Source organism: Myxocyprinus asiaticus, chromosome 28, assembly GCF_019703515.2.
Source record: "Myxocyprinus asiaticus isolate MX2 ecotype Aquarium Trade chromosome 28, UBuf_Myxa_2, whole genome shotgun sequence".
Taxonomy (NCBI): Eukaryota; Metazoa; Chordata; class Actinopteri; order Cypriniformes; family Catostomidae; genus Myxocyprinus; species Myxocyprinus asiaticus.
In genome coordinates, this window is record NC_059371.1 from 25,543,300 (window position 1) to 25,558,430 (window position 15,131).

A 15,131-nucleotide genomic window follows, 5' to 3' on the forward strand; every position below is an offset into this window, starting at 1 on the left:
ATATCTCCAATCTCCAACTATAAAGCATTCCATTGCCAGATGCTCAGAAGATGACGTGCAAGGAAACAAAACTGCAATGCTCCCAATAGCTTAGCAGGTGTTTAACTGTAACCAGAGACTTCTCTTAACAACTCTACTGATAAACAATGCTGCAATGCTAGCATTTGTCCTACAGGTGTACTATTAACAAAAAAAATAAATAAATAAATAAAATAAAAAAATAATAATAATATAATAATAAAAAGAGTATAATAAACCATGTTTAATTCACCTGTTTCTGCAGGTGTTTGTTAAACAAGCTTTAATATCATATAATGTAGGAACATTTATTGATATTACTTATTAAAAGTGAATGTTTATCGCTTACTTTGTATATCTCCCTGGGTGCCAACATGTTTGTGTGACGTCACACACCTGCATCTCGATGAAATCAGAGTTGAAAATTTCCACATGAGTTTTCCAGTTGGAATTCCAACTTAAGAGTGGCTTTCCATTGCACTTTTCCTAGCAGGAAGTTGGAAAATCCGACTTTCCAGGTTCAAAGGAAGGCAGCATAAATCTCAGTATTCACATTGTTATTGGACACTTTCACTCATGGAAATTCATCATGGCTTACTGTGATTTGTGAATTCTTTACCATGGCATCAGTAACTGAAAAACAGTGTGTTTGAAAGATGCTGCATTCACACCCACAGGTGTCAGTGTAAGTCCAAGACGACCTGAACAAAAACGTCCTGAGCGCACCTTTAAGGTTAATCCATTTATTAGAGGTAATACTGTAAGTATACTCATGCTGACAAGATATTCTACTCATGGAAAAGTGTTAAAGGTCATCCTGAGAAGAAAAAAAAAGCATGCTGTTTCAGACAAGCGTGAATGCTTAAACTGCAGGCAGGTCATTCTGAGCAAGTAGGCCCGATTTCATTTCACTGTTCACAGAGATAAGCAGACTACCTTGATAAGTTCCATATGCAGTGCTGCTACTACATCAGAGTCATGTCAATGTCTTTAGGTATTAAGATTGCCCATCTAAATGATACAATTTCCATTTGGCAATGTTTCTAGCACAGTTCCAAGATTGAGCAAAAAGCATCCAGGTGGTTTAAGAGCAAAAGAACCCTTAAAGGTGGCATTAATAACAGAACACAATGTAACCGAACAGAATCCCTTTATTCAAGTATGAAAATGTAAAGCACATTTTTATTGTAGCATACAATTCAATTATGTAATACAAATCAACACAACTATAAAGGCAAATTCTTTACTTTAAACAATCAGTCATCCGAGGAGGTCTGTTTTATAAATCTGACTTTGAAGTGCATAGAATTTTGCATGACAGTAACACTTTATTCCTACAAATCCTGATTATATTGGTCCTTCATAACTTAAAGAGTGGGGGTAAAGGGAATATGGTATGGAAAGAAAACTGAAATCTGATACTCCTTTTTTATTTAATGATACTGTAAAACATAAGCAACCGCTAACAATAAAATACCTTTACACAAAGCCAATTTAACAAGTTTTGGTATGTGTTAAACAATTAGAAATCTGGGAATGAGTCTCTTTAAGTATGGTGCATTTTGCTTAAAGTTGAAATACTGCAATAAGGTTAATGCTTCAGACCAATAAGAACACAGCTTAACAAATACTAGCGAGTAGCGATTACCATTAGTAATAACAGGCTGCAACTGTCTGTGACCTTTAGAAGAAGGCACAATAACATTTCCATGAAAGAATAAAAAAATAAAAAAAACATGCTAGGCTTGTCTCCAAGCCTGAGGCATAAAAACAATGGTTACAGTTGTGTTGCGCTATTATGCTTTTAGTTTGGTTTAAGTGGTTTACACGCCCTTTTATTGTGACATCATTTTATATATGTAAAAGAAACGTGTTCAAATAAACTCGAAATTGAGTACATTAACATATAAGGAAAAATTAAATCAAACTCACATTAAGCAAGTGAATAAAAACTATTTTATGCACCTGATCTTGAAACGAAAGACCAAAACATTTGCTAGGGATGAGAGAAAAGGAACAAAGCTAGGACACACACTGAAAACAACCTGCATCTCTTTTACTAGGATATTATAATAATAAAGGCTTGAAATAACCTCTGTAGAGCCTGCAGTCTGGAAGATCAGGCAGAATACACTTTAAATTCTCATAATAAAAAGAGTACCTCCATTGCAAAGTGTCTCTTAGTGCTTTCGAGAGAGAGAGAGAGAGAGAAAAAAAGAGAGTTTGATGGGATTGTCCAAGCTGTACCCATTTGTCCCTCATTTGTCCTCATCCAGATGTTACCATAATGTGAAAAGGCCATTAAGCATAGTTTGGATGGAAGAAACATAGTAAGAAGAGGGAGGACATCAGGCTAGTGATTGGTTCTTACCTGAAACAGGCAAGTGGAAGGTTGTACTGCAAGATGTGGTAACGTGTACACCTTCTTGACATTCACATTTTAGCACTCCATTGGGTACCTTAAACTCAGCTTTGTATCTTACAATGAACAATCTGTCTCAAAGTGCACCCCAGTTTGTACAAAAACGTTTATGTAAAACACACTGCCTTTACTCATGTAACCCAAAGAACAAAGGTAAACATAACGACCGAATTAAACTGTTAAACATCGTGAACACAGCATCCTGATCAAACCAATGCTGCTGCAGATGGTTGTGGCTAATTTGACTGTGAGTTTAAACAAAGACTGTGGTCAAGTGCACATTTGCCATCCTCTTGAAATTTCTTAAGTGCTAGAAACAAATGATCAGTCAGCTGTTATTCCTTTCTCTCGCAGTTCCTCCGTCACCCGCACAAGGTAAGTAGGATCTGGATAACCAAAGCTGGAAAAAAAGAAAATGTGTAAACAATACGTAATACAGTATAATACAATGCAGCTACTGTAACTGAAACAGGTAAGTGGAAGGTTGTTGTTACGTGCCCCTGCTCTTTAGCTTCTATTTTTTCCTGTGTGTGGCTGCCAATCAGATGTGGGCGGAGACTCTAATCAGCTACGCCAAGAGTCCTGCTTATTTAAGAGGTGATGGCTGCACTTCATGGCAGCTGCTGCCCCAGGAAATCAGCTCCTGTGTTTGGTGTTTGTTTGATGTTGTTTTTGATTTCATTTACTTTATTTTAAAAGGATGGTGAGTTTTGTCTTGTTTAATTAAAATACTGTAGTTAGCAATAGACAGAGTAGGCAAACAAACTGGCCCGGAAGATTTATTTTCTGTGTTTTTACCTTATCGGGAGTTAAAATATTTATTTATTCTTAGTTATTTGACAGTTTAATTTAGTCCACTCACCTGTCCTTGTTTTGTTTAGCATGTGTTTATTTATTTTTGTCAATAAACCTTGCCTTTTTATTTATTTATTTATTTATTTTTGTTACAATGGCCATTGCAACATTTTTGTTTAACTTTTGACAGCTTCTTATGTTGGTCCCAAACATGGGTCGTAACAGTTGTATTCTGGGAAGTGGAACTGTTTCTTGAAGTGCTGATGGAGGTCTATGTTACTTAAAACATCTTCTGAAGTATCATTGCTTTGTAAATGTGTGTACAAACCAGAGTAGCACAAAACAATATTTTCATCTCATCCCTTGTTTATAAAAAAAAAAAAAAAAAAAAAAAAAAAAGAGAATAGTGGTTAAAGACACTCACAACTGTACAATGGAAGAGAATGGTGTCAGTCTATAAACTCTAAAATACACATTGTTTCAAAAGCCACAAGATGTTATCATTATACGTTTAAATTAGTTTAGTATGATAAAATTGCTTAAAGGGTTTAGTTTACTGTTCCGCAACGGTTGCATTCAAATTTTGGGTTATTTCCTGCCAAAACCTATAGTATCCCTTCAGAAGACTTGGAATATGACACACAAATATGAATGTGATATTGCTTAAAAACATCTTTTGTCTGCAGCATTTGTAAAATTTTAGTTCCAAATTAGCACACTGAATTGGTTGAAAGGCAATTTAACTGCTCTTGATTGATTGATCTTGACTAAATGTCGGAGCCAAAAACAATTCAAAAGGAGGTGCTTGTGGTATCACCAACCAAAACATCTAAAATAAATGTAGTTTTACTATTAAATTGTATACCATCGAGGTCCGCCCCATATGGAGGTCTTGTGATGGATATCATTCCAGGTAATGACATTATGCATGCCGGTGGTCATGGAGGTGCCTATGGTAAAGATAAGCCTCTGCTCGAATGCCCGGCGCAGCATGCATAGAACACGGTTTCCCTCAGGGCTGTCTGGCAGGTACGCCACACGGTCTGTGCCGGGGTACCGCACCCCAGGGTTTGGATGTTCTTGCTAAAAGAATTTCAAAACACAATGCAGCACATAACACATTTTATAATAAATTCTTGACAATATAACTTTTAAGAGATTACAGTTCAATTATGTGTTGGTTTTTTATGTGCTAGATAATGAAGATAATGAAATCTGGTCTGCTGTCTCCATTAAATGGTTAAAGGAATAGTTCGCCTCAAAAAAGTAAGAATTCTGTCATTCTTCACTAACTCTCAAAAAGTTTCAAATCCATATGACATCCTTTCTTATGTGAAAGACAAAAGAAGATGCTTCAATGAATATCGTAGGCCAGTACAAAGGCAGTGGACAGTGCCTCACTTTAAAGCTTAAAAGTAAGCTCAAAAGTAAGTATCATGAAAAAGTACATGAGACTCATTTTCTAGTCTTCTGAAAGCATATGATAGGTTTTGGTAAGAAAAAAAATAAAATGTAAGTAATTTTCAGCAAAAGAGAATGTTGTTTGCCTTGGCTCGCTTGTTCACATGAGAACTTCTGTTGTTAAGTGCTAAAAACAATATATATGCAAATCAATGTGAACATGCCTCTCATAGTGCTCATGAATATACAACGGGGCATTCAAATTTTGGGTTATTTCTCACTAAATACTATAGCATGCCTTCACAAGACTTACAAATATGAATGTGATATTCCTTTAAAACATCTACTTTTGCATTCAGCATAAGGAAGAAAGTCATATGGGTTTGGAATGACATGAGGAGGTGTAAATGATGGAAGAAATTTTAATTTTTGGGTGAACTATTCCTTCAACACTGCTTTTCCATTCTGCCTATAAACAGTACTTACCGCTTGAAAACCAGGAGGGAAACTGTAAATAATGCATATACAGCCGTGTCCTTCATGTCCAGGCAACTCCAGGTCTGGATCTCTTTCAACCATCATGCTCCCGTTGGCCGGCTGGTTACCAATTAGTTGACCATACACAAGTCTGCACACAGGGCATGCCTTCTTCACTCGGAAAGCCTGTTCTAAGCAAGACCTGCAGAATGCATGGCCACATTTGTCCAGAATTGTCTTTTCCACCATCTCCCCCATGCAAATAGAGCAAATGGTGCTCTCATCTTCATTTACTTGTCTCATGTTTAATTGAGGCCCCGTTCTTGCTGTGGCCTCATGTTGCATGGGTAAAACCACACAGGTCTCCATGTCTGAATTTTTCCTATATTTCAGCTGTTGCTTCTGGGAGCGCCGTGGCTGAGGCGGCGGCAAAGGCAGCAAGCTCCCCTCTCCATCAGGCTCCATTGATGTCACACAGGGTAACAGAGAACGTTTCCTCTTGGGAGCTGCCTCCTGTTTGGTCATCTCTTTCCGGGCACAGCGGCATAAGTCTATGAAGGCTTTCCGTCTGACGGGAGAAACCGGACTCTCCATCAGCCCAGTTCTGGCCCTGCTACTGCCCTCCACTGGGGAGAGCCGCACAGCACAGCAGCCGCCACGCTCCCCACGTCGGATGATATCTGCACTTAGTCCCTGCTTGTCCTCAAAGTCAACCAACCAGGGCCGTCCAGCGGCTGCAAGGTAATCCCACACCGCTTGTGACACCAGCACCTCGTCACTGCCCTGCCCCGCTCGCACGCTCATCTCATCAGATGAAACTGGGTGGGAAAGAGATCAGTTTGCACATCTCTTTGCACATGTCATTCAAAATGGAGCAAACATGGAGCAATCAGACTCATGTCTTTAAAGCAAAGTTTGCAATTATAAGGCTTCTTTTCCTGGGTTAAAAATTCTACATTTAGCATTCTATGCCTTTATAAACTTAAGAGGAATATTATGGGTTCAATTCAAGTTCAGCTCAATCGACAGAATTTGTGGCATAATGCTCATTACCACAAAAATGTATTTGGACTTTTCCCTCCTTTTCTAAAAAAAATAAAAAAAAAAAAAAAAAGCAAAAATCTGTGTTCCAGTGAGGCACATTACAAGTAAATGGGGCTAATCCAGAACTGTTAAAATACGTGTTTTTATTTTTTATTTTTTTGGGGGTTTTTTTAACGCCATGCCAGCTTCTATGGCTATTTCCATGGTGAGAAATGTGTAAGGAATTCTATAAAAGGTTTTTAAAATCTATTTTTCCTAAAAACTCTAAAATTGCATTCGGTTTGACTTTGTTAAAAATGTCTTCCAGAGTGCTGACTGAATAAAAAAAGGTTTCTCACGGGGTTAAGACCAGTACAATCTAATAAAACATGTTTCAGGGATAATGGATTCTGGCAGAAGGTACATGTTGGTGAATCTTCTCCCAATATTAAAAACTTGTGTGTCATCCTGGAGTGACCTATTCGACAGCGGGTGTAGACGATCTGGTCCCAGCGATTCGAAAACAGAGAGGAACTTCTTTTGCCAACAAAAGGGCTGATTTCATGGAGTTTGTTCATGGTGCATTGGTCCCACTCAATTTGCTATTTGTTTTTAATATATACATTTATTATGGGTTTTAGGTCAGTGGGAGGTATTGGACACTTTTTGAAATCCGCTGATAAAGCCTCTTTTGCAGCAGTGTCTGCTTCCTCATTTCCTGGGATTCCACAGTGTCCAGGTACCCAGCAGAAGCAGATATTGAAATTTTGGGCCTCCAGATCCAGAAGTTTGCATAGAATCTTAACAAGCATTGGGTGATCATTTTTTAAAGATGACAATGCTTGAAGACAGGATTTTGAATCTGAAATTATCAGAAATTTTCTCTGTTGCATAGTCTTTATGAAGTACAGTGCTAAGACAATAGCGTTTGCCTCTGCTGTAAAAACTGAGCTGTGATTGGGGATGGATATTCCTTTTTTTGGATGGTTGATCACAAATGCAGATGATACATGATCCTCAGATTTTGATCCATCTGTATATATAGGGATATGTGATGGAAATATTTCTCTAATGAAAAGGAGTTGCTGTTGAAAGTCATTTGGGTGGGTTTCAGATTTTTTGTTTCTTGTTAAGTCTAAGATTATTTTTGGTTTTTTAAAGTTCCAGGGGGGAATTTTACTGAAGTGTGTCTGTCCCAGTATGCTCAGATCTACTTTGAGATTTTGTAAATGTGGTTTGATCCGTAGTCCAAAAGGATGGATATGTCTTGGTTTTTGTTCGTATAGGCTTGAAGAAAGGGTTGAGAAAACAGGATGGTAGGCTGGGTTTTCTTTGTTGGTCTTCAGCTTTGTTGTACACTGTAGGGCTAGTTTGAGGCATCTGTTCTCCAGAGAAAGTTCATTTGCTCCTACATGCAAACTCTGAATTGGTGATGTCCTAAAGGCCCCTAAAGCCAGACGTATGCCTTGATGATGTACTGTGTCCAAGAGTCGGATATATGATTTCTTGGCTGATCCATACACTATACTTCCATAATCCAGGCGTGATCGAATTAGTGCTCTGTAGAGATTTAAAAGAACTGAACTTTCTGCACCCCATTTTGTTTTAGCTAAAACCTTTAAAATGTTCAATGCTTTAAGACATTTATCTTTTAAAATCTTTATGTGAGGGATAAAATTCAGTTTACTGTCAAGAGTTACTCCAAGGAATTTGGTTTCCTTAACAACTCTGATGTGTTCACCATCCATGAATATCTCTGGGTCAAGATGGAGAGAGTGTAGCTGGCAAAAATGTATACAAACAGCTTTAGTCTTTGAAAACTTAAAACCATTTGATACTGACCAGGACTGCATTCTGTTAATTGTCAGCTGGATTTTCTGTTCAATGTTATTCATGGATTTGCTTCTGTAGCAAATACCGATATCATCAACATAACAACTACAATAGATACCCGACCCGATGGCTTTTGCAATGTCGTTGATTTTGATACTAAAAAGGGTAACTGATAAAACGCTTCCTTGTGGTACTCCTAGCTCTTGTTTATGAGGGTCAGACAGGGTATTACCTACTCTGACTTTAAAATGTCTGTTTGATAGAAAATTAGCAATAAAAATGGGTAAGTATCCTCTAAAACCAAGTTGATATAAATCCTTTAAAATACTGAACTTCCAAGTGGTGTCATAAGCTTTCTCCAAGTCAAAAAAGACAGCCACTGCATGTTCTTTTCTGATGAAAGCATCTTATACGTAGCTTTCAAGGCTGATGAGGTGATCTACAGTACTTCTCCCTTTTCTGAGGCCACACTGAACTTTACTTATGAGATGTTGCGATTCCAGGATCCATACTAGACATTCCTTAACCAATCTCTCCATGGTTTTGCATAAGCAACTTGTCAGGGCTATTGGCCGGTAAATGTTGGGGTCATTATGATTTTTTCCTGTTTTTGGGATGGGAATGATTATCGCTTCTTTCTAAGAGAGTGGAATATTCCCTGATATCCAAATAGAGTTAAAAAGTTTTAAAAGTACAGACAGGATAATGTGAGGCAAATTTTTTTTAAACTGATAGTGTATATCATCTGGTCCAACTGCCGTATCATGTGCTCTGTTTATAGCTCGTGTCAATTCTTCCATTGCGAACAGTTGATTATAGGGTTCCTTATTATTAGATGAAAAATGTATACCTTTCTTTTCATCCTGTGCTCGAAAAACTTGGAAGGCATTAAGACAATTCTCAATGGAGGAGTTATTTTCAAAATGTTCTGCTAGGATATTTGCAATCTCTTGTTTTGAAGTTAGAATAGAGTCTTGATATTTGATGTGCTGAATTTGAGCTCCATCATTCCTGCCCTTCATCCTTTGAATCAGATTCCAGACTTTTCTTGTTGAGGTACTTGATGTCAGACCAGATACAAATTGTCTCCAACTTTTCCTTTTAGCTTCATTTATTATTCTTCGAGCTTGTGCCCAACTTATTTTAACCTTAACAAGATTTTCATTTGTTGGCCTTCTGAAGAATAATCTTTCCGCTTCTGTTCTTTTATAGCTGTCTTGCATTTATCATCAAACCATGGCATCCGTTTGCATTATTGCTTTTGATTATGTTTTTGGAATGGTCTCATAGAGTGTTGTGACTATTAAAAAATATGTGTTTTAACAGAAGAACTTTTACAAAATTATAAGTTCACGCCTTTAAAGCCTCCAAAAATTTGCCCCATTCACTTCCATTTTAAGAGCATCACTGTAACCTCATTTTTTGCTTATTTTTTATTTTTTCTTAAAGGAGTGCTGAGTCTAAATTACTTTTAACCAACATTATGTCACAAATGCTGTCGATTGTGCTTAAAGGGATAGTTCAACCAAAAATGAAAATCATCTCATTACTTACTCACCCTCATGATATCCCAGGTGTGAATGACTTTCTTTCTTCACCAGAGCACATTTGAAGAAAATTAGAAAAATATCTTAGCTCAGAAGAAATCCAAAAAGAACAGACAGTCAGCATAAACGTCATCCATACGACACCAGCTGTTAAATTAATGTCTTCTAAAGCGTCATGATCACTTTTGATGCAAAAAAGATAAATATTTAAGTACTTTTTTTCCATGCTTCCAGTCAGGAGCCGTATGCGTGTGTGATGTAATCGCATTGGTATTTGAAACATGCAAGAAGAGCAGTGTTGTTTACAAGTGAGGAGGAGGAACGCTGTACAGAAGCTTCAATGGTTTTGGTTTAGATCTGTATTCATCCGTTTCTTTACTCACAATGGTGCGTTTGTGTGCTTATCCTGGATATCTCAACCGAGTGGAGAGCATGAGATGACGTCTGTATCATGGCAACACGAATACGTCACACGAGAGACCGCGTGATCTCCACCCTCTCGTGAAGCTTACCGGAAGCGATGGTTTATATTTTAAAAGTACTTAAATATTGATCTTTTTCACACCAAAAGTGATCATATCACTTTAGAAGACATTATTTAACCGCTGGAGTCGTATCGATGACATTTATGCTGGCTGTCTGTGATTTTTGGAGCTTCAAAAATTGGATCACCATCCACTTGCATTTTAAGGACCTACCGAGCCAAGATTTTTTTCTTTTTTCAAATGTGTTCTGGTGAATAAAGAAAATCATACACACTTGGGATATCATGAGGGTGAGTAAATGATGATTTTCATTTTTGGGTGAACTATCTCTTTAACTTGTATTGAACCCAGAATATTCCTTTAAGAATGTAAGTATTTGGTAGTTGACAAACAACAAGCACATTTTATTTCAACATCAAGATTATACGTTATAATGTTTCTATAAGTACAAGGGAACGTGTAAATTTTTTATCAACTTTTTAAAAACTACAGTAAACATCGGTACGGCATACACAAAGTGAAAAGATTTGATGACGGAGAAAAACATGAGTAGTGATGCTGATGTTGCTTCTTGTTGGACAGGTAAGACATTATTAATTGTTCAGACCACTCTCTAAAATAGTATCAGTGGAATTTACAGAAAACTCATACATTTTTCCCTTGAAATTTTTAAAATTACACATGTAGTCAATGTATGTTAGTAATGGACAGTTTTCAGCTGTGTTTACAAACACAACTGGAAAGCAACGTGTAATTTATTTTCTTTGTTATCACAGCTATAGTAAGGGGGCCCATCTAACTCCACCTCTATGAAATGGCATATGTCTTCATTTGTTTAGTAGTTTGGTACAGCGATTTTGAGTAAACCATGACGCTGGTTTGCTTGGAAACAAAACGAATTCTTCAAATACAGTATTCTTGGACATGCTAAATTTGATCATCAAAAACAATTCTAATCTCTCCTTTACCATAACATTCTGTATCGCTAGATAATTAAGGTTTATTTTACGCTAAGCAGTTCTCTAATAAAGGTAATAACTGGCTTTAGAAATAATGTGAAACGTAGACAGTCTCCAAAGATTATTGATATAAGGGACAATAATGATCTATCCTAAACTGTAGAAGCATGTTCGCTTGAATTCTGATGTATGTTTTTAGGCAAAGCAATTATATTAAAGGAGTAATAAATAACTTTAGAAATTACCTCAAACTCCAACATTTTCCAGATGCAAATGATATTCCAGAGCTGGCGATCATACTCATCCACATCGATAGATGACAGTACAGCATCTAACACCACTGTCACATCGGTACTTAAAGTACACGAAGAAGAGCAATGCTAACGCTAGCTAGTGAACTACTGAATGCCCATTTAAAAAGTCCTGTATGTGACAAATACATTTTTTAAAACATCTAATATTAACATGTCTCTGAATTATAGGTCTCTCTATTAATATTAGGTCATAAAAGCATGTATAACAATAGGACACGAATTAGAAACATGCCGTTTAAAAGTATATCTTGTCACACTACGGTCACTGCTTACTTGACATGTCCCTTCAACTACCCAATTACAGTAATGTTGAACATCTACCCTTCTGATGTTTCCTAAGGTTAAACATTAGCCTGTGCTTGTTATCAGTTCACCACATTCATTGTGAAGAAAAGCATACGATGAGTAATCTGAAAAATGAGTCAACCCTGCATAAATTCACAATACTCAACACCTGGCAACAAGGGTGTAGATTTGTCTTGAACATTGGGGGGGAGGTATGAAGATGTTACAGTATGAAGAATTTACATGTTTTCATTGATCATGGTATAAATATTGGGGGGTGGGGGGGTTGTTCTTGCTTGTTTTGATTATTGGGGGGGGGTTGTTCATGCTTGTTTTGATTATTGGGGGGGGGTTGTTCATGCTTGTTTTGATTATGGGGGGGTTGTTGCTTGTTTTGATATGGGGGGAGTTTGTTCATGCTTGTTTTGATATTGGGGGGCATTGTTCATGCTTGTTTTGATTATTGGGGGGGTGTTGCTTGTTTTGATATTGGGGGGGTGGTGGTTGTTCTTGCTTGTTTTGATTATTGGGGGGGTGTTGCTTGTTTTGATATTGGGGGGCGTTGTTCTTGCTTGTTTTGATTATTGGGGGGGGGGTATGAAGGTGTTACAGTATGAAGAATTTACATGTTTCCATTGATCATGGTATACATATTGGGGGGCGGGGGGTTGTTCTTGCTTGTTTTGATTATTGTGGGGGGGGGGGGGGTTGTTCTTGCTTGTTTTGATTATTGGGGGGGGGGGTATGAAGGTGTTACAGTATGAAGAATTTACATGTTTCCATTGATCATGGTATACATATTGGGTGGGGGGTGGTGGTTGTTCTTGCTTGTTTTGATTATTGGGGGGTTATTCTTGCTTGTTTTGATTATGGGGGGGTTGTTCTTGCTTGTTTTGATATGGGGGTTGTTCTTGCTTGTTTTGATTATTGGGGGGGTTGTTCTTGCTTGTTTTGATTATTGGGGGGGTTGTTCATGCTTGTTTTGATTATTGGGGGGGTTGTTCATGCTTGTTTTGATTATTGAGGGGGTTGTTTTTGCTTGTTTTCATTATTGGGGGGGTTGTTCTTGCTTCTTTTGATTATTGGGGGGGTTATTCTTGCTTGTTTTGATTATTGGGGGGGGTTGTTCTTGCTTCTTTTGATTATTGGGGGGGTTGTTCTTGCTTGTTTTGATTATTGGGGGGTTGTTCTTGCTTGTTTTGATATGGGGGGTTGTTCTTGCTTGTTTTGATTATTGGGGGGGTTGTTCTTGCTTGTTTTGATTATTGGGGGGGTTGTTCATGCTTGTTTTGATTATTGGGGGGGTTGTTCATGCTTGTTTTGATTATTGAGGGGGTTGTTTTTGCTTGTTTTCATTATTGGGGGGGTTGTTCTTGCTTCTTTTGATTATTGGGGGGGTTATTCTTGCTTGTTTTGATTATTGGGGGGGTTGTTCTTGCTTCTTTTGATTATTGGGGGGTTGTTCTTGCTTGTTTTGATTATGGGGGGGGTTGTTCTTGCTTGTTTTGATTATTGGGGGGTTGTTCTTGCTTGTTTTGATTATTGGAGGGGGGTTGTTCTTGCTTGTTTTGATTATTGGGGGGGTTGTTGCTTGTTTTGATATTGGGGGGTTGTTCTTGCTTGTTTTGATTGGGGAAGTTGTTCTTGCTTGTTTTGATTATTGGGGGGGTTGTTGCTTGTTTTGATATTGGGGGGTTGTTGCTTGTTTTGATATTGGGGGGTTGTTGCTTGTTTTGATATTGGGGGGTTGTTCTTGCTTGTTTTGATTATTGGGCGGGGTTGTTCTTGCTTGTTTTGATTATTGTGGGGGGGGTTGTTCTTGCGTGTTTTGATTATTGGGGGGGTTGTTCTTGCTTGTTTTGATTATTGGGAGGGGGTTGTTCTTGCTTGTTTTGATTATTGGGGGGTGTTCTTGCTTGTTTTGATTATTGGGGGGTGTTCTTGCTTGTTTTGATTATTGCGGGGGGTTGTTCTTGCTTGTTTTGATTATTGGGGGGGTTGTTCTTGCTTGTTTTGATTATTGGGGGGGTTGTTCTTGCTTGTTTTGATTATTGCGGGGGGGTTGTTCTTGCTTGTTTTGATTATTGGGAGGGGGTTGTTCTTGCTTGTTTTGATTATTGGGGGGTGTTCTTGCTTGTTTTGATTATTGCGGGGGTTGTTCTTGCTTGTTTTGATTATTGGGAGGGGGTTGTTCTTGCTTGTTTTGATTATTGGGGGGTTGTTCTTGCTTGTTTTGATTATTGTGGGGGGGGTTGTTCTTGCTTGTTTTGATTATTGGGGGGGTTGTTCTTGCTTGTTTTGATTGGGGGAGGTTGTTCTTGCTTGTTTTGATTATTACGAGGGGGAGTTGTTCTTGCTTGTTTTGATTATTGCGAGGGGGAGTTGTTCTTGCTTGTTTTGATTATTGGGGGGGGGGGGGGGGATTGTTCTTGCTTGTTTTGATTATTGGGGGGGAATCTACGCCCCTGCCTGGCAAGACATGTCACATGCAGCAGGATAGCTCTCGGTTACATCTCAGTCATGTTTCTATCCTCATTCTAAACAAATTCCCAGTCCTTAACCTCTTATAAGATTGATTTCAGTCTTAGATATAATCACTATGAAATATCTCTTTCCATTTACCCTCTTCTAATCCATTTGTGGCTGTGCTGCAGGAGAGGGGAGGAATATTCTAGACAATGAAATTTCTTATACGGATAGGCTATGCTGAGTATTGTCAGGTCGTTCACACCAACAGGCAGTCGGAGTGATGTGCAGGATAGGATCAGCTGCTCTCTACTGTAATGTGTTCACTGTATAAACAAAGGATCATTCTGTTCCACTCATGAATGTCAATTCATGTTTGCAACAATAACATTTAAGCAAAATAAATTACCTTGCGATCCCATAAATTCCTTTCAATTGCAGTAACAGGCCTATTTCCCTGTTTCAGAAAAATAAACATAAGTTAAATACAGACATTGTTTATTTTGAGCGTATTCCAGCAATCTCACATAAATACGCGAAGAAAAGGATGCCAGTTGCTTTAACCGAAGCACTAACATAAATCAAATAATAAGGATAGGAAAACACATACTGATAAAGCCTATTGTGTTCATGTGATACATGAATTCACCTTCTGTAGTGACTTTGCCGGAAGAGATGAATGTAAAGGGAACCGACTGTAACTGGAGACTGCCTTCTTCTTCCACTCGATGAAGTCAACAGACGACCGCTGCATTGAAATTACCTTCAAAACTAAGACAGTTCTTTCGTATTTGTGCTTGGGATATCCTACTCAAGTTCCGATGATCATCTGACAGTTGTCAGCTCAGTCTCTTTGTGATTTTCCAATTCCCCGTCCTTGGCCAAAGGAAGACAACATGAATACAAAGAACATCGTTGACTGTCACGACCGAACGGTTTTCCCTTTAGCACCTTCGCGACACAAACACGATGCCTCTATGTCATGTCCCGTCTTTCCACACTTCCCCTTTTATTAATTATAGTGGAAAAATCCTGTGAACACTAGATAAGGTAGACAGGAAGTTCGTCACTCTAGTCTGTTGGTTTGAGCCGGATTAGAGATTTAA

The 15,131-nt window shown here is 38.1% G+C and overlaps 1 protein-coding gene across 3 annotated transcripts; it reads right to left on the reverse strand.

Moving 5' to 3' along the window:
- Nucleotides 1-1,432: 1,432 nt before the first annotated feature.
- dtx3 (deltex E3 ubiquitin ligase 3) lies at nucleotides 1,433-15,131 on the reverse strand. 3 transcript variants are annotated; one of them, XM_051660074.1, is made up of 5 exons: nucleotides 14,636-15,131; nucleotides 14,435-14,482; nucleotides 5,123-5,931; nucleotides 4,101-4,318; nucleotides 1,433-2,840 (listed from the first exon to the last, which is right to left on the reverse strand). In XM_051660074.1, exons 2-5 carry the CDS (start codon nucleotides 14,445-14,447, stop codon nucleotides 2,765-2,767), a joined length of 1,116 nt encoding a protein of 371 aa, XP_051516034.1. In that variant the 5' UTR covers nucleotides 14,448-14,482; nucleotides 14,636-15,131; the 3' UTR covers nucleotides 1,433-2,764. The 3 variants fall into 3 exon arrangements, with proteins under 3 accessions (XP_051516034.1, XP_051516033.1, XP_051516035.1); XM_051660073.1 differs by having other exon boundaries at nucleotides 14,675-15,130; XM_051660075.1 differs by lacking the exons at nucleotides 14,435-14,482; nucleotides 14,636-15,131 and adding an exon at nucleotides 11,206-11,798.